Consider the following 19,643-nt stretch of genomic DNA (forward strand, 5'->3'; position numbering starts at 1 on the left):
CATCTGATGATTTCGCAGCCTTTTTGTTAATCTAAAGGTTCCACGTGTCATTTTGCAAAACGAGCCACATGGGCATGTAGGGATAAAGGTGCTCGAGATTCCTGTGCTGTTAGTTCGGTCAGCCACATCATCTACACCTCCGGTCAACGAGGGTCAAGCCACGGTCAACAAAGGCAGCTTAACGGTGTTGCGTAAGCTGTTGGGTCACGTCAATGCAACTGGTGATTTGTCTGTGTTATGCAGGTTGTGGGAGACATAATCTAACTCTGGATTCAATTCCCATAACGACCAGAACCTCCAGCTCATCCACGAGGCTTATGACGTGTTGCTGAACCTTTATTACGCATGACAGATTAGTTAAATTTCGGTTTCTAGCTTTACGCATTAGGCAATCGTTTAGATGCCTATAAAAACTAGTGTTTGCATACGCTTAAGGTTACTTTTTAGTTGCTGTGTTTTATGAACTTGTTATCATTTTAGTGCATTCCAAGACTCTGTTTTGATAGTGTTGTTCTAGCACTCTTGACTGTAATTTCCTGCATATGGAGTAATAGAAGACAACGTTGTTCTGACGTTTTCAAATCCTTGAGTCTTCTTTGGGTTGTATGAATAGAGGGCCCCCGTTCATGACTGCCCTTGTATAGTATTTTATGTTCAACATTTCCTTATTTTCCATTCAGCATTTCCTTTTCTTTGAAACATGTACAGCTTGATTTACTTTCATGTTATTTCATTTCCAGCCTTTATTTTAAGCTGATCAATATTGTTCTTTTGCAGGTTTTTAACCCGGGATTGTTTTTGTGTTTATGTATATGCTTTATATCTAGTGGTAGTTTCAGTTGACAGATTCAAAGTTGCCGCCTTTACTTTATTTTCATAGCTGATTTTTAGTTTAATTTCTCAAAGTTGTCTGCTAACATATGAATGGTCTCTTTATCACAAATTGTCTATCTTTTAGAGATCAGAATACTAATAAATTACAGCTGGCTTTGAGTACTTTTTAGACTAATCTTTAACTATTTTTTAATCGTGCTTTACATAGTACCATATGATAGAAGCAGAGAGTTAGAAAGAGCTGAACATTATAACTAGTCTTTAAAGTAGATTTTTCTCATTTTTTGATCACTTTTTAAACTCATCTTTAGCTACTTCCTAATCGTGTTTTACACAGTACTATGTGTTAGAAGCAGAGAGTTAGGAAGAGATAAACATTATCATTGGTTTTTAAAGTGATTTTCTTACCTTTTATTTGCAGCAGCATGAATGGTGTCTAATGCCATTAGAAATTGGTTCTTTGCTTTCAGCTCATTTCAAGTTATTTATTTCTTTCAAGCTTTTCCTTTTCAGCAAGTAGTTAGAAACCACTGATCACACACCCTCACTCATCTAGAATTCACCTTACACACACTACCACTCATCTGTTTATAAAATCACCACTCCATCTTAGGAAGATAAATTAACCACAAACAACACCCCAAACGACAAAAAGCTCTAAGAGGTTGCTTAAGTACATATAGTACACCTTCACTTCATCAGCTTACGAGCCCCGGGTTGACAATTAATGACATCAATTTAGGAACACTAAATTGACTAAACATCAACGCAACCTCAAAAGGTTGGTAAAGGGTTGGTAAAAAGTGCAGAAAAAAATAATAATAACAATAATTAATACCATACTTAATTTTCAATTTTTTATGCTATTTTTCTCTTTAACTTATAAGCCAAGAGGCTTATAATATGGAATGTTTTCAACATATAAAAATGTAATTTTATCCTGAATAAAATTACAAATATTTTTCTTCTCAAAATATATTTCCCACCTTTACTTTCTTTCAAATTATATCCATTTTTATAAATAAAAAAATAACATAACTTGTATTTGAAAATCAACCACATTCGGTGATTGGATATACTTTAGATATATCAACGCATTTTATTAATAATATATTAACTTATACAACTTTAAAATTAATTACCGTCATATTTTTTCCAATTTGTACACATTAATAAAACTAATTTAAAATATCAATTATGAGTAAGCTTGTAAAATAATGTGTTTTTGTGAGAGTACACCAAGCCATTATGTATACATGTCAATGCAGTGAAAATTGCGATCCCCCGTTGAGAGTACATTGAGGGCACATTGCAAGTCACGCCTTCCCGTGAAAAGAGCAGCTCTTCAAAAAAGCAAATAACTTATACTTCTCGTCTACTGTCAAGCAATATCAAACACATTCTATAGGGTATAAATTTTAGTTTGATCAACCACATTATATATTGTATAAATTTATGTTTGATAAACCATATTCTTTATATAATTGAGCTACTATATCAACATGAACCAGCTCCACCTATACCTTGTAGAAGATTTGGATATGCACTGGATTTGATAGTAAGGTTAGTCAATCATTATTATGTAGATTGTTGATTCTGGGAATATTTTAGAATAAGATAATTAGGAGAGATCAATTGTTTGACGTTTTTTTTTACTATCAAATTTTAGAATATCTTAAAATCTACCATTCACATAAATTCAAGAAAGCTAGTTCTCCAATTCCAATAATAAGAATGTCAAACAAGTGTATGAAATCTTAAACTAAATGGAAGAAAAAGGTGTACACAAAAATGATAAGGAATCAATAAATTAGAAATCATAAATAGCAAAGCATCAATGACTAAAGTAATTGGAGCATTAATAAATCCACTCTCCATATATGACTCCAACCAGTTAAGGTTTAGAGCATTGCACTAACGTTTTAGAATCCCAAACGAGCTCCAGCAACATTCATTTCAACCAATAACCATTCTAGACAATGCAGAAACTTTCATGCTTTTATCAACAATTCTAGACAATACAGAAACTTTCATCCTATTTGCCTATGTTCTAATATATCATGTAAGTAAAATTAAACTCTCCTGTGTATATGAAGATAGCTAAGCAATCTTTACAACACTACTCAAATAAAAAATGATGATCATACAGAAACTTCCAATCCTATTCCATATGTTTTAATATAAAACATAATGCAAACAAAACTAACGTCATATGTATATAAAGACAAATGAGCAACTCTACAACACCACTCAAATCAAAGATGATGATCAAGATAGGCGAGCTTCATTTTTATTGTCTATTGGATGATGATCAAGATAGGCGAGCTTCATTTTTATTCTCTATTGCATTTTGCTCTTATAGGACTGGTTAAAACTTAAAACTTTAATGTAAGATATCCTTTGTTAGAAATCTTGGATCACAATTACGAGTAACTTTGTTTCTTGGATCACAAGCACATTGTTTACCAAGGCTATTCCCTTTCTCTGTTCTTCATTTCCATTTGTTCCACTTCTAAGTGATATAAAGAGATGTTCTACAGCTAAGGTGGGAAGATGTTTCCTCTCAAAAATAATTGCAAAAAACACTACTTATAAAAAACATGTTATCCTCAGATCCTAACCAGTCAAGCTTCTAATAGATCCAGGTTTAATATGGATCGCATATATTAGTTTGAACACTACATAGCATACACGGTATATGACAGGATCATATACTGAAGTAGATAAGTTCAGCTAATAGAAACAACCGTAGATTATTACAACCACAAAACCAAAGCAAAGCATACATCCAGTTTATCATGGCAATGACACTGAAACTTTTATACTGCAGGCAAGAGAGAAAAAATGGCTTAAAGAATGCAAAGCAACAAGGTTTACCTGAACTCCAAGCCCAAGAGCTTCTAGTTGTATTGTCCTGCTGTCTTGATAGTTTGATCCTGTTTCCGACAAAGGAATTTCTGAAAGCGCATTCAACTTCACTATATTTTGCGGGACACTGGGCAAGCTATTTGAATAACCAACGTGCTCCAAGATGAATTCGTCACAACTAGCATCTGAAATTTGTAGGGCAGCATCTGAAAATTGCAGGGCGTAATAAAGAAAGGAAAACACAACAAAATGATTTTCTATCCAAATCCCACCACGGTTGGAGCAGAACAAATAATGGCCAAATGGCCTATAAGGACTCAACTTCACTAGAGGCCTTACAACAACCATTAACGGGTTGTTGGGGCTCATGTTGGTTGCGCTACTATAATTCGCTACAGCAGAGCAATACTGGAGTACAGTGCTCACAAACTCAGCACTGCCCTGTGGAAGGGCTTCTTCCATGGGTGTGTCAGTGGAACCATGTAAATCCCCTGCATTCTCCAGGTATCTCTTCAAATATGGTAAAAATGATTCCAAGGCCTCAGACACCGATATGGAAGGTGTTAGAAAACTAATAAACTTTAACAGCGATTCTGCATGCGGAAAGAACTGAAAAGAATCACTGAAACTTAATGCCCAGGGATACGAATTACCTCCACCCATTGGTGAAACTGTTGATGCAATTTCCTTCTGAAACACCACGCTCCAGCTGCACATGCAAAAAGGAAAGAAGACAACTAGTCTGAAGGCACTTCCGAGCTCTGCTATCTCAGCTAGATGGTGTAGAACTGAAGGGGATTGAGATACGAGCTTGGGGATCAAACAGATGAATATATAGCTAAGCTTCCATCAAGCTTCTAATAGCTATTGATTAGATGTCCCACAAATCAAGGTAGAGATCATATCAAAGTGATGGACCACTTCAGTAGCTCCCAATTATAAATTTAGTAATTGCAGTTGATTTTCTTAACTTAAGGAAACTACTGCAGTTGGTTTCCATAAGTTAAGAAAAGCTGCAATTCCATAAATCAAGGTAGCTTTTGTGTAAAATCAATGGAGCTTAACATTCTCCCACTTGGTCCATACTTCCAAACTTAATGTCTCAAAAACCATTGACAATCTGTATTAAGTAATAGATACATGAATCATGGCGATAAGTCCTCTTATGACGAGTATTATCTTCCATGTATTACTATGCATTTATTCTTATTATAATTTATGTGGCAACAATATCTTAATGAATAAACCTTATGTTTATTCTTGGCCCTTCTTAAATGAATTTTCTCAAATCAACTTAAGGTGCACATAAATATGAGAAAAAACATCACAATAATTAAGAATTTATTGTCCATAGAATGAAAAACTTCATAATGGAACCAAGTCCCATATTCAATACATGATCCTTGAATTTAGACGGTGGCATGCCCTTAGTCAAAGGATCAGCGATCATTAACTCAGTGCTGACGTGCTCAATGACCACTTTATTTTCTTTAACACGTTCCCTTATAGCTAAATACTTAATGTCGATGTGTTTATTTCGACTCCCACTTTTTTAGCCATAAAACCAGCAGCTGAATTATCACAATATATTCTCAATGGCTTAGATATAGAATCCATAATTCTAAGCCCAGACATGAAATTCTTAAGCCATACACCATGTAAAGTCGCCTCAAAACAGGAGACGAACTTGGCTTCCATAGTGGAAGTGGCAATCAAGGTCTGCTTGGCAAATGTATCCTGATGTTGATTTGCGTGAATCAACACATTCAGCAAAGTCAGAATCTGAGTAGCCAGTTACTTCCAAGTTGTCCGTCCGTCTATACATAAGCATGTAGTCTTTGGTCCCTTGAAGGTACCTCATTACTTTCTTTGCAGCTCTCCAATAACACATATTTCATTAAAATTGTAAAAATTTTATTACAAGGACATCACTAGAATTGAGTTTTTTGGTTGTTTTAAAATTCTAGATCTAGTATTTAATTCCAAATTTAATGAAATATGTGTTCAATGGTCTAAACCTGGATCACTCTGATATCGTCCCAACAAATGCAATGTCAGGTCTTGTGCAGACTTGAGCATACATTAGGAATTGATGATCTCTTAGGTCTAGTAGATCTTCTTAATGTTGTACCATCATATTCCTGAGAAGTATGTGGTTCAACTTGTTGTTCAAAAGTTCTTGGCAACTCTTGAACTCCTTGATCTACTGGAATATCGTCAGCAGCTTGTGGAACTTCAACAATTGGTTATTCAACACCAGTTTGTACTTGAGGGGTGCTATGAACAATAACCAATCTTTCACTTGAAGTGGAAGGTTGAGATTCTGAATGATCTTTCTCAGAAACTATGTTTCTGGTTTGATCGCTCCCACTGATCAAGTCATTTTCAAGAAACTTTGCATTTCTTGATTCCACAATCCTAGTGCTGTGAGATGGACAATAAAATCTGTAAGTATGTATGATTTCTAATATGTCTGAACTCCTATAGGCACCTTTCTTTGACTTGTTGGTCTGCTTTCCCTTTATGCAGTCCACACAAGTCTCAAGATCAGTAAAATCTAGAGTATTAAGTATTCCTTCATTTACCAATCTTTTAATTCTATCTATGGAGATATGACCTAGTCTCCGGTGCCATAATTTAGAGGAATCTTCATTAACAACACATCTTTTAGTGCCAGTGTGAACATGCATTGAATCATATGTGACATTGTTTTGTAAATTAATGTAATAAAGACCATTAGACAAACTACCATTCCCAACATAATCAGATTTATAGAATAGACTGAAAGATTTTTCTGAAAAGTTTAAGGAATATCCAAAAGGTACAAGCCTTGAAACTGAAATCAAGTTTCTAGAAAAACTTGGAACGTAAAAGGTCTTTTCTGACTCCAAAACAAAGCCACTACTTAAAGTTAAATAACATGTTCTTATAGCTTCCACATGCGAGCCCATCTTGTTTCCTGATAAGATGCTTTGCTCACTTCCTACTGGCTTCCTTAGGTTTTGCAAACCTTTGCAAGGAATTCAAAATGTGAATTGTTGATCCAGAATCAATCCACCATGTGTTAATATTAACATTAACCATATCAGATTCATAACAAACAAACGAGATTACTTCCTCAAGTTCGGGAATGTCAGAACGAATTTCAGAGAAATTTGCAGGTTGTACTACTGCATCAAAATAAAGAATCACATGCTTATGTCGAGGCTTAATAAACTTTCATGTTCTACCAATGTAAAACATGGTAAAAAGAATTGAATCAAATGACATGAAAATTGCGTGTGGGCTAAATTTTCAATTCAAGCAGATTCAATAAAACTTTATGATAAAACTTATTAATTCATAACTCCTGTGGGTAGGTTATGAAATTTTATCCTAATTAATTACATAAATATAATAAAAATTCTTGTGGGATAAAATTTATTATATTCAGTGTAATTAATTACAATTTAATGTCTAAATAATCTTTATGTGATCTTTGCTAATCAATATATAATTTTATTTAATTAAAGATGCTGTGGCTATACTCTAATTAATTAAAATCATATGGATCACTAGACATTATTTTGTTGCATAAACAAAACTTAACTAGAGAGAAAAATAATGTTTACTGAAAGGAGTAAGTCAAAATGACATTTTAATAAACTCCATAAAACTGTAATAATTCTCCAGCAAAATAAAAAGCAGTCAGCATTACCGAAAATGACTACAAATTGACTGTTCAATTTATAAACTTAACCCAGACATTGACTGAATCAGCTTTGATCTACTTTGCATTTGCATAGCAAATGCAGTTCGAAGACTAGCTGGCTTGACTTCAGGCTCCGTCCTTAAGTTTATAAAACAACAAAATAGACCATCAAACAAGCTATTTTGCTCACAAGATCTGAACCATGATTTATATCAACAACAACCTTTATTCACACACAAATATTGTTCCTTCAATCCATAAAAAAAGGAAACATATTTACTGATTTGTTGTGATATTATTTAAATGAAAATAATATAAATGAATAAATTATTTTCAATGATCAATTAATGAATTTGCTTGAAAATGAATATAATGTGGTTTAACTTTCCGATTCTTAAGGTCATGGATCAGCCAGTTGATGGAGGTGTCAATATCCAGAACCCCTGCAAACCACCGAGTATTTGGCAGGTAGATTCCACCAATCTTCCGACTCTTTTTATGATGTATGTGCATATCAATATAAGAAAATTGCATGAAGAAAGTGAAGGTTCGAAACTAACTCCACCATTAAAACAATAAGGGGAGAAGAAGAACAGCAGTGGAGAAAGCATCGAAGCAGAAGAAACAACACCAGCGAATGAAATGAAACGAAGCAATACAAAATTGACGATGAGATTCAGTCGAATAAATGAAAATAAAAATCACTTCAAAATATTCGAATCTCACACCAAGACAGAGGTAAACCTTGCTCTGATACCAAATGTTAGAAAACTAATAAACTTTAACAGCGATTCTGCATGCGGAAAGAACTGAAAAGAATCACTAAAACTTAATGCCCAGGGATACGAATTACCTCCAGCCATTGGTGAAACTGTTGATGCAATTTCCTTCTGAAACACCACGCTCCAGCTGCACATGCAAAAAGGAAAGAAGACAACTAGTCTGAAGGCACTTCCGAGCTCTGCTATCTCAGCTAGATGGTGTAGGACTGAAGGGGATTGAGATATGAGCTTGGGGACCAAACAGATGAATATATAGCTAAGCTTCCATCAAGCTTCTAATAGCTATTGATTAGATGTCCCACAAATCAAGGTAGAGATCAGATCAAAGTGATGGACCACTTTAGTAGCTCCCAATTATAAATTTAGTAATTGCAGTTGATTTTCTTAACTTAAGGAAACTACTGCAGTTGGTTTCCATAAGTTAAGAAAAGCTACAATTCAATAAATCAAGGTAGATTTTGTGTAAAATCAATGGAGCTTAACAGAAGGAGCCAACAAAACCCTAGAGATGACATCACGTCCTAAGACAACATGGTAGAACTGATCCGTCCACCCCTTGCGACGAACTCCTCGTGCGAGAGTTTCGTCCCCAATCAACGGGAAGCCAAACGTGATGCAGAAAAAAGATTTAGGCTTGCCAGGGTGCTGCTGCTGGTGCTTATCCAACATCCATAGCGTGGCCAAGGCAGCAATAGCTCCGCCCATGGAGTGACCAGTGAATAATATGTTCTTACCCCTTTCATATTCCAGAAGGGCCTGTAGCAAGAAACGAAAGTTACAAAATGACATATTCTAAAGTCTAGGATTAGAGCTTGCGTCAAAAATGAAATTTACAAAATGACAAATTCCAAAGTCCAGGATTAGAGCCTGCAACAAAAATGAAAGCTACAAAATAACAAATTCCAAAATCCAGGATTATTTCATGTTCCAGGTGGCCCTACAACAACAGCCAAAGTTACAAAATGATAAATTCCAAAGTGCAGGATTATTTTATCAAAGTTTGGTGCTCTAAAATGATAAATTCCAAAGAGCAGGATTATTTTATCAAAGTTCAGTGCTCTACAACGAGGGTGTGAGTACAGATCCATGGATTTTTGTGTATAACTTGGTGTATGTGTAACAGAGCAATAAATTTACACACTTCATGACAAACACAGGCTTGCAGTTCAAAGCGGAAAATATTGTTCTTCAAACAGGCACTTCACAGAACGAACAGGTTGAACATTTTCATTATCTATAAAGGACTATAATGTCTTGCAATGTCAAACGCCTTCTTCAACCTTCGGGCCCTTACAGATTGAAGCTACTCATTTTCTGTAAGGAATCACATACTAGCCCACGGGATATCACATTAAAGTGCAGATAACATAGTGAATAGGCTTAGTATACTGGTGTTGTGAAACTATTACATGTCAACTCTTTATCTTGAGAAATTGCTAAGAGTTTACCACTGATTTCAAAAAAAAATTCTACTGAATTCTGGACCAGTTTTATAAGAAAATATACTTAAAAAAACTCCAAGCTATATAAAAACAATATACCAAAATAAAACTTCAAAACATATTTATAAATTTGATAAGAAAATATACTAAAAACAACTCCAAAACATATAATAAATAGACTATAACATTTAAACTAACAAAAACTATTGTGCAAATCCATGTTAACCCAATAGTGCTATTGTGCCATATCCATGCTTGTTGGTAGAATGGGAGAAAAAACAGGAAAAGAAACAGCAAAGAAACCACAAATGACCAAGACGTGAAACTAAATCACAAAACTGAATTGAATGGAATTTTATTTAACAATGATTCTCCGTGTTTTTATTTCATGAGCATTTGATAGTTTTATATCACCAACTATCATTACATAACTAATTATTCGGTATACAACTATCTATTTACATTTTACCTAAAGTTACTAATTCGTTGTCAAACTAACAAACTCCACCTTGACAACAATTTTCCCATTCATCATCTTTCCTGCAAGCCAAGAGAAGCTAAACACCACCACAGCTTCTCTACTGTAACTGGCTTTGTGAATATGTCTGCACAATTTTCTCGTGTATGGACCTTTTTAAGAGCTACTTTTCCGCCATCGATCACATGTCTCAGAAAATGATACCTTACATCAATGTGCTTGGTTCTGCTGTGATAGGCAGGGTTTGTAGCCAAGTGAATAGCACTTTGACTGTCACAAAGTACATTCACTTTCTCCTGCGTTCTTCTAATTTCATCAAGCAGACCTTTTAACTAGATTTCTTCTTTACTAGCATCTGAAGCAGCAATATATTCGGCTTCGGTGTTGGACAATGCAACCGTGTCTTGAAGCTTTGACATCCAACTAATTGCTCCACCTGCAAGAGTAAAGATGTAACCTGTAGTAGATCTTCTTTTGTCCAAATCACCAGCATAGTCAGCATCTACATATCCGCAGACTGATCCTTCACTACCATTAAAGACGATGCAATGATCACTTGTGTCTCTTAGATATCGAAGCACCCATTTCACTGCTTGCCAATGTTCTTTACCTGGATGTGCCATGAACCTGCTAACAACTCCAACTGCATGTGAAATGTCAGGTCTTGTAGATACCATCGCATACATTAAGTTGCCTACCGCATTTGCATATGGTACATGAGACATATACCGCTTTTCTTCATTAGCTCTAGGACTCAAAACCGAAGAAAGCTTAAAATGGGAAGCTAGAGGAACATTAACAAGTTTCACATTATTCATAGAGAACTTTTCAAGTACCTTCTCCACATACTTCTACTGTGATAACCAAAGCTTACCATTTTTTCTGTCTCTGTGTATCTCCATGCCCAAGATATGTTTTGCTGCTCCAAGATCCTTCATATCAAACGTCCTAGAGAGTTGAGCCTTTAACCTGTTGATTTCTTCCATGATTTTGCTTGCAATAAGCATATTGTCAACATACAAAGCTAAGATAATGAATATGCCATTGAAACTTTTGAAGTACACACAATGATCATACTCACTTCTTATAAAGTTCTGGCTCACCATGAAGGAATCAAACTTCTTGTACCATTGTCTGGGAGACTGCCTCAGACCATACAATGATTTCCTGAGCTTGCAAACTAATCTTCTGCTGCGACCTCGTACAAAACCTTCTGGTTGTTCCATATATATCTCTTCGTCCAAATCACCATGTAGAAAAGTTGTTTTAACATCTAACTGTTCTAACTCAAGATTAAGCAACGCAGTTAGTGCCAACACAGTACGTATAGAAACAAGTTTTACAACTGGAGAAAAAATCTCATGAAAGTCTATACCTTCAACCTAAGAATACCCTTTTGCTACCAGTCGCGCCTTATACCTTTCAATACTACCATCAACTTTCCGTTTCAGCTTGAAGACCCATTTACATCCAACAACACTTCTCCCTTCAGGAAGCTCTACAAGATCCCATGTATTATTTTTGGCTAAGGAGTCCATTTCTTCTTCCATAGCCATTTTCCATTTCTCGCTATCTGTATCATCTACTGCTTCCTGATAACAAGAAGGTTCCCCATCTTCAGTAACCAAAGCAACAGATGAAGCAGAATCTTCATACCTTTTGGGAGTTTTACTTTCCCTTGTAGACCTTCTCAGAGCGACTGGTTGCTGAACTGGTTTAGAAACTTGCACTGGTTCAGAAGCTTCAATGGCTTCCTTTGTGTTTTCAACACCTTTGTCTCCAGAAGTCTCTCCTTCCTTTCGAATGTCACCGAAAGATCTAGCCTCCAACTGAACTCGTTGACTTGGCGATACATGTTCCTATTCAATTCTTTCAACATTTGATTTTAATAAAGAGGATTCATCAAATGTTACATCTCTACTAATGACTATCTTCCGCAATGTAGGATCCCACAACCTATATCCTTTCACTGCATAGTCATACCCAACAAAGACATAACATTTCGACTTTGGATCTAATTTTGAACGCTGATTTTTCGGAATAAGAGAATAAACATCACAGCCAAATATCCTCAAATGAGAATAGTCACAAGACTGACCTGTCCAAACTTCTTCAGGAATTTTACAATCAATTGCTACTGAAGGTGATCTATTAACTAAATAACAAGCAATAGATACTGCTTTTGCCCACAACTCCTTTTGCAAGCTAGCATTGGAGATCATGCTTCTGGCTCTTTCTATAAGAGTCCGATTCATACGCACAGCAACACCATTTTGCTGAGGAGTATAAACAACAGTTTTTTGTCTAACAATGCCCTCATCCTTACATTATTGTTCAAATTCAACAGAAGTGAACTCACCACCATTGTCAGTTCTTAGACATTTAATAGATTTGCCTGTTCTTTTCTCTACCATTACTTTAAATTGTTTAAAGACATTTAATACATCAGCTTTCCTTTTTAGCATATAGACCCAAACTCTATGAGAGTAATCATCAATGAACGTTAAAAAATACAATGCACCTCCATATGACACAACAGGGGAAGGCCCCCACAGATCAGAATGAATGTAGTCTAAAACATCTTTACTATTATGATTTCCAACTTTAAATCTCTGTTTACACTGTTTTCCATACACACAATGTTTACAAAAATCTAAATTCAAGGATTTCAGACTAGGAAGAGATTTACGTTTCATCAGTATATGAAGACCTTTCTCGCTCATATGACCCAAACGCTGATGCCACAGACGAGTACCTGCTTCTTCCTTTTTTGACGCAACCGCTGCTTCACCGACCTGAGTACTTCCTTTTAACCTGTAAAGATTTCCGACCTTTTCTGCCTTCATAACCATAAGGGCTCCTTTGAAGACTTTCAAGACGCCATCCTGACCTGTAAACTTATAACCATCTGAATCCAACACTCCCAAAGAGATTAATTTTTTCTTCAAATCAGGTATATGTCTAACACTAGTTAATGTCCTAACTGTGTTATCATACATCTTAATCCTGATATCTCCCATCCCAACAGTCTGACATGACATATTGTTACCCATAAACATAGAACTACCATTTACATTTTCATACGAAGTAAACCAATTTCTATGTGGGCACATGTGATGCGAAGCACCAGAATCTAACAGTCAGCTATCAAAACTCTGAGAGACATTACATTCAGGTGAAGTTTCATCTATCATACATAATTCTTCAGTAGATAAAACTTCGTCTATCATACCTGAATCGACCTGATTTGCTTCGTTCTTCGGGTTTTCGGACTCCTTCCGTTTCCAACAGTCCTTCTTCAAGTGTCCAACTTTACCGCAGTTCCAACATTTTGCCTTACACTTCTTGCCCTTCGATTTCGACCTGGAAGACCCCCTTGGTTTTTCTCCTCTTTCCTTTGAGCGTCCTCTAGCAACGATGGCTTCTGATGCAGCTGTTTCAGTGCCAGATTTCCTTCGTACTTCTTCAGACAAAAGAGCTCCCATGACTGATTCAAACTTCAAATAATCAGCAGAGCTGAAGCTGATTGAAGTTACGAAGTGATCCCATGATTCAGGCAGAGAACACAGCAAGGTTATGGCTTTATCTTCTTCCTGTATTTTGACTTCCATATCTGTTAATTGAAAAATTAGTGTATTAAAAACATTCAAATGTTCTGCAACGCTTGAACCTTCTTTCATTCGAAGACTGTATAACTGTCGTTTCAGATAAATTTTGTTGGTTAATGATTTTGTCATATAGAGGTTTTCAAGTTTTTCCCACAATCCTGACGCCATAGTCTCTTCAACAATGTTGAAGAGAGCTTCATCCGCTAGGCATAACCGGATGGTATTGAGAGCTAGGGCATCCAAGTCCTCCCAGTCTGAAGTAGTCATGGTTGCAGGTTTCTTAGTTGCCCCATCCAATGCCTTGTGCAACCCTTGTTGCACAAGCAGATCCTTAACCTTCAGTTTCCAAAGAGCAAAATTGCTCTTTCCGGTGAATTTCTCCACCTCGAATCTTGCATTCGACATCTTGGCCATTTTTCCTCCTAGGGTTTCAGACTTTCTAGGGTTTCTCCTTTTTTTTTAACTAGGATTTATATTTAAAAAAAATAACTTTTTTTTTTATTATTTACAAATCCTTCCTTTCTTGCAAACCCCCCCTTTGTTTTTCTGGTTTCAAAACAACCAAAAAAAAACTCTACCTGAACCCTTTCCCCTTTCTTCTCCACCAATATTTATATATATAAAAAACCTCCCCTTTTTATTTCCAGAATTTTCTTCAAATTACGCAAACTTTTATTTTCACATCTGTTTGGGAAAAAAATAATTAATTTCTGAGACAAATTTTTTTTTTTCAAAAAAAAAATACCAGCATTCAGATTTCAGATAGCTTTGGTAACCGCGCCCTCTCTGCTCCAGTACGCAGAGGTCTTCTCCACCACTTCTCCAGCAATCTGATCTTCACGGCTGGTCTTCAGAAAATATACGGCACAACATCAGCGTCCCTCACGCAAAGACAACAACAGCGCTGCTCCACCGACATAGAAAATACACTGCACAACAGCAGCACACTGCACAACAGTAGCTTCCCCTCTTTCACGCAGCAGATGTAGAGATATTCAATGCAGGACCAGCACCACGCATTGACAGCTCTAGCAAGTAGACTCTGCCTGGTTTTAGCGAACAACACGCAGGCACCTCAACGCACGTTCCTCTGGCTGCAATCTCTGGTCCACGCAGAACTAAACGACGGCTGCACACTAGGGGTACGCAGAGAACAACACGCAGCAGAAACAGAGAAGAGTTCTGGAATGACGGCTGCACACTAGGTTACGCAGAGAGCACCTCGATATTCGCCTCCAACTTGCTCTACAGTCTTTACGCAGCCCTTTGGTTTTTTTTTTCACAAATATTCGCCTCCAACTTGCTCTGCAGTCTTTACGCAGTGCTTTTGGTTTTTTTTTTTTTCACAAATATTCGCCTCCAACTTGCTCTGATACCATTTGTTGGTAGAATGGGAGAAAAAATAGGAAAAGAAACAGCAAAGAAACCACAAATGACCAAGATGTGAAACTGAATCACAAAACTGAATTGAATGGAATTTTATTTAACAATGATTCTCCGTGTTTTTATTTCATGAGCATTTGATAGTTTTATATCACCAACTATGGTTACATAATTAATTATTCGGTATACAACTGTCTATTTACACTTTACCTAAAGTTACTAATTCGTTGTCAAACTAACAATACTAACCCACAAGCATAGAGGCTAGCTTTATAGATTTTGGGCTACTTGAATCTATGTTCAGGTGGGGAAGTGAGATTTTTTGTTGTTGAAGTAAACAAGAGATCCATATATATTAAACAGATCTTCCCCACCTGAACTCTAGATCAACACCTCACTGTATAGTAATTGCACAAAACTTGAAATATAGTAATTGCACAAAACTCGAAATAAAGAAGCTAGGATGGTAAAAACCTCTTCTTGAAATCTGGAATTATTCAAGAGGTAGAGAAATTGGTTGAGCGAACCCTGATGCAGAAAGGCTGGTTGATTGTTCCCATCTTTCAGCCACTCCAGAAAACCACTTTGACATTCTCCAAACTTGGTTGCTGTTGCTTGGAAGACATGGGCATCGAGAATGCCACGAAAAGCAATGGCAACAGTAGTTTCGCTTAATTCAACCCTTAGATAGCTGGGATCATTGCCTGCGCTTCTGTAAACATTGCGAGACAGATTGCAGGCACCCAAAAAGTTTTCCGAGTAAAAGGACTCCGATCTACCCATTAATCTGTCATAGAGTTTAACAAAACCAGTCAGCCAAACAATATCACATTACATTTGTCCAACAAGAGCTGAAGAATATTATACCTCGAAAACACGATGAGATTTTAACCTTGTTCCCGCACTTCAATGCCTGTGAACGAAAGCAGAGTTTATAGGCAGTGAACAACCATGATAGCGGGAAAGCTCCCAGAAAGAGAGAGCTGCCGTGTGAAATTTGGCTTTGTAGAAAGTCAAGTATATGGACATGAACCTGGGTACTTCATTTTTTTTTTCTAGAAAGAAAATCTTGATATTATATTGAGGAGATATACAGACAAAAAGTTCAGGTGACCTGAACACCTTATGGCTCAAAAACAACTTGAAAGAGCTTGCAGTTTAATAGGCAGCATCTGTAAAAAGCCTCATGAGGAAGATAACCATCATATGACATACCCTTTTAACATGTAACTATAATCAGAATTTGAGAAGAAAAACAAACCCCATGGAAACCATTCAGCAGTTTGGGGAGTACAGAGCAGAGACTGATTGAAGGACAAAGTTAGCAGAAAGTGAGGAGTCTTCAAAAATTATCAGATTCTGCCACCGCCAAAGAGACCAGATGGTGATGGGCAGAATGGGGCGGAGAGATTTTTGGCGCCCCCACCAGGCAAAAGCTGCATCCACAGAGATGAAACATAGATGTTGAAAAGAGTAAAAATTTGCAAGGTCATACCAGATTTGTTGGGCAGCAGAGCACTTGAAAAAGAGATGAAAATTTGATTCCTCGTCCATCTTGCAGAGGGCACATCTGTTGGGGCCATGCCATGACCGCCACCTCAAGGAGTCCCAGGTTAGGTTCTTGTTGAAAAGAACCAACCAGGAGAACAAGATAATCTTGAGGGGGCAACGAATCTTCCACCAGAAGACTGGAAAGCGCCGCTTTGCAGGAGCATAGACAGAGATGAGGTCCGAGTATATATACTTTACGATTGCATGTGGAGCAGAGAAAGGGAGGGACCAGGACAGATGGTCAGCAACGTTGGAGCGAAGAAGGCCACCCCACTGGAGGGAGGATGAGAGATCAGACCAGAGGGGGATGAGGTCGATTGGGAGGTTAATATCATCGGCATCTCGGAGCACAGGCTGAGAACCATCCCATTCCTTAATGATTCGATCCCATGTATACAAGCCCGATCTTCGAAGGAAGAAACGAAGAGGTGGGGGGACCAGCAAAGTTCCTCTGAGTCCAGCGAAAGAGTCTAGCCCAATGAAAATCTTGCTGCCTGTGTGAATGTTCCATTTTAGATTGCTGAGGAAATATCGGTGGATCCTTCGAAAGCTTGACCAAATTGCAGAGCCTCGTTTGATGCCAATAGAGTCGAATCTGAACCAGTATTCGATTCCCCTGCCTTTAAGATATTTCTGCCTGACGATGTCGCTCCACAGACTAGATCCATATATACCCCTCCACAGGGATTTACAGATGAGTGCAGCGCCGAAAATTTTAATGTTCAGAATGCCCCAACCGTCTGAATTTTTCGGCAGAGAGAGAGAGTCCAGCTTTGTAAGGTGGATTTTATACCGATCGGCCTTTGCGCCCCAAATGAAACAGGAAATAATTCGGTTGATTGAATGTATAATGCATGGCGGGAGAAGGAAGAGATGTCCCCAGAAGACAGAGAGCTGTGCAAGAACGGATTTGACAAGGACGACCCTGCCTCCCAAGGAGAGGGTGCGGAAGCTCCAATTGGCGAGCTTATTGTGGAAGCGTTCAACAATCCAGCGCCAATCCTTCGACTTGTAGGAGCGACTCTTCAATCTGAATCCAAGATACTTTATGCCCTCTGAAAGCGACAAATGCTGTATGTCAAAAATCTGGGCAATCTGGGAGATAAGGAGATCATCAGCTCCATTATGGTATAGGATAGACTTTGCTTTGTTCATGGCCAGGCCCGATGCTCTGTGAAATCGATCCAGGATGGATTTGATGCATATCCAGGTAGCCATAGAGAGCATGGCAAAAATGAGCACGTCGTCTACGAAGAGGCTGTGGGACATCTTGATGTGCTTGCAGATCCTAATCGGAGAAAATTCTTTCAGGGCCACCGCGCGATTGATGTGGAGGCTCATGGCGTCGATTGCAAGTATAAAGAGGAGGGGGGACAGGGGGCAGCCCTGCCGAAGGCCCCTCTCAGCCTTGAAAAAATGAGAAGGCTGTCCATTCACCAGAATCGCATAATTTACATTTTCGATGCATCCCATAATCCAGCGAATGACTGCAGGAGAAAGCCCAATCTTGGCGAGAAGACATTGAAGGTATGCCCAGTCGATAACATCAAATGCCCGCTGAAGGTCGATTTTTAGGATGGCAGCTTTGGTGTTATTTACAGCGATGGAGTGAAGGCATTCCTGAGTGGAGGCGACGGCGTCATGGATGATACGACCTTTGAGGAAAGCATGTTGGTTTGGAGAGAGATGGCGGGCCAGAGTATCCTTGATTCTAAGCGCAATAATCTTTGTGATGATCTTGAAGGTGATATTGCAGAGGGAGATAGGGCGGAAATCAGAGAAAGTATCGGGCTCATCTTTCTTCGGAATGAGGGCTATGAGAGTTGAGGAGGTATGGCTATGGATTTTTCCAGAATGTTTGGAGGCAAAGACCATACTCAGCAGATCATTTTTAAAGAGATCAAAGAAGTGGACAAGGAAGCCAATAGTCCAGCCATCCGGGCCAGGGGCTTTGTCCTCTTTGAAAGTTTTCATGGCGCGAAGGAGTTCATCCTCGTCAACAGGACGGGAAATTTCTTCATTCATTGCATTATCGAACATCACAGGCATAGGATCAATCCCCCATCGGATATCATTGAAAGTGATATCACTTGATCTGTTGTACTGTTTGCTAAAGAAATTAACCGCGAGCCGAGTGATATCTCCTTGCGAGGTAGCCTCATTCCCCAATTCATCCTTGATTTTCCAGATGAATTTCCTTTCTCTGCGGCCATTGGCGAATTTGTGAAAAATTTTTGTGTTTTTGTCCCCCAACTCGAGCCAAGTGGCTCGGCTCTTGAGCCGCCATTTTGCCTCTTCCTGTTTTAGTAAAACAGATCTTCGCTTCTCTAGATCCCAGATGCGAACCTTCCTTTCGAGAGAGCAGGAGGAAAAATCAGTGGAGTCCATGTAGGACTGAATTTCCAATTGGATCCTATTTAGGGCCGCTCTGTCTTCCTGGTGTCGATTAAACTGCCATTTTTTGACCAGGGCTCTGAGTTCAGATAATTTTTCTCTGAAGGTGGAGAAAATGAGATTTGTTTGCTCCCGGGTCTTTATGTCTTTCCAAGCTGTCTGAATAAAGAGATTGAAGGCAGGGTCCAGGAGGAGACTATTGTCAAACTTGAAAGAGTAGCCCCTTTTGAAGATCTTGCCTGGCCACGTTAAATGGATGGGGAAATGATCAGATATCATGACATTCTCCACAGACAATTTTGGAAGTCCAAATTTGTGTATGAGGCTGAGGTGGATGAAGACCCTGTCCAGTCGTTTGGCGATGTAGGCCTTCCCTATTCTGCCGTTTGACCATGTCGGTCTGTTCCGGGCTGGGCAAATGTCGGCCATGTTCCTGTTTATCAGTTCAGTGGAGATGAGATCCGCCAGGGAGCTGTTCACCTTGCCCGTACCCCAAACCTCATTTGAAGACAATACAGCATTTGTATCTCCCGCAATGATAAGACTGTTTAGATTGAAGAGATCAGAGGCAAACACCCTGTGCCAAAAGGAGATACGGGACTTATACGGGGC

The 19,643-nt window shown here is 38.1% G+C and overlaps 1 protein-coding gene across 1 annotated transcript; it reads right to left on the reverse strand.

Moving 5' to 3' along the window:
* Nucleotides 1-8,643: 8,643 nt before the first annotated feature.
* LOC149199313 (protein EDS1-like) lies at nucleotides 8,644-16,125 on the reverse strand. Its single transcript, XM_089400541.1, has 3 exons — nucleotides 15,954-16,125; nucleotides 15,561-15,873; nucleotides 8,644-8,931 (listed from the first exon to the last, which is right to left on the reverse strand). The coding sequence occupies exons 2-3, from the start codon at nucleotides 15,867-15,869 to the stop codon at nucleotides 8,644-8,646; spliced, it is 597 nt and encodes a 198-aa protein (XP_089256667.1). The 5' UTR covers nucleotides 15,870-15,873; nucleotides 15,954-16,125.
* Nucleotides 16,126-19,643: the final 3,518 nt, after the last annotated feature.

This window comes from Pinus tabuliformis, chromosome 2_1 (genome assembly GCF_031772625.1).
Source record: "Pinus tabuliformis cultivar Carrire ecotype Pingquan chromosome 2_1, CPIR1, whole genome shotgun sequence".
Lineage (NCBI taxonomy): Eukaryota > Viridiplantae > Streptophyta > Pinopsida > Pinales > Pinaceae > Pinus > Pinus tabuliformis.

Bases quoted from the DNA above. Each gene is read 5' to 3' on its own strand.
- LOC149199313 (XM_089400541.1), bottom strand. From the start codon at position 15,869: ATGGGTAGATCGGAGTCCTTTTACTCGGAAAACTTTTTGGGTGCCTGC. The intron at 8,932-15,560 runs GTTTTTACCATC...TTCTTGCTACAG, and splicing joins ATTCCAGATTTCAAGAAGAG to GCCCTTCTGGAATATGAAAG.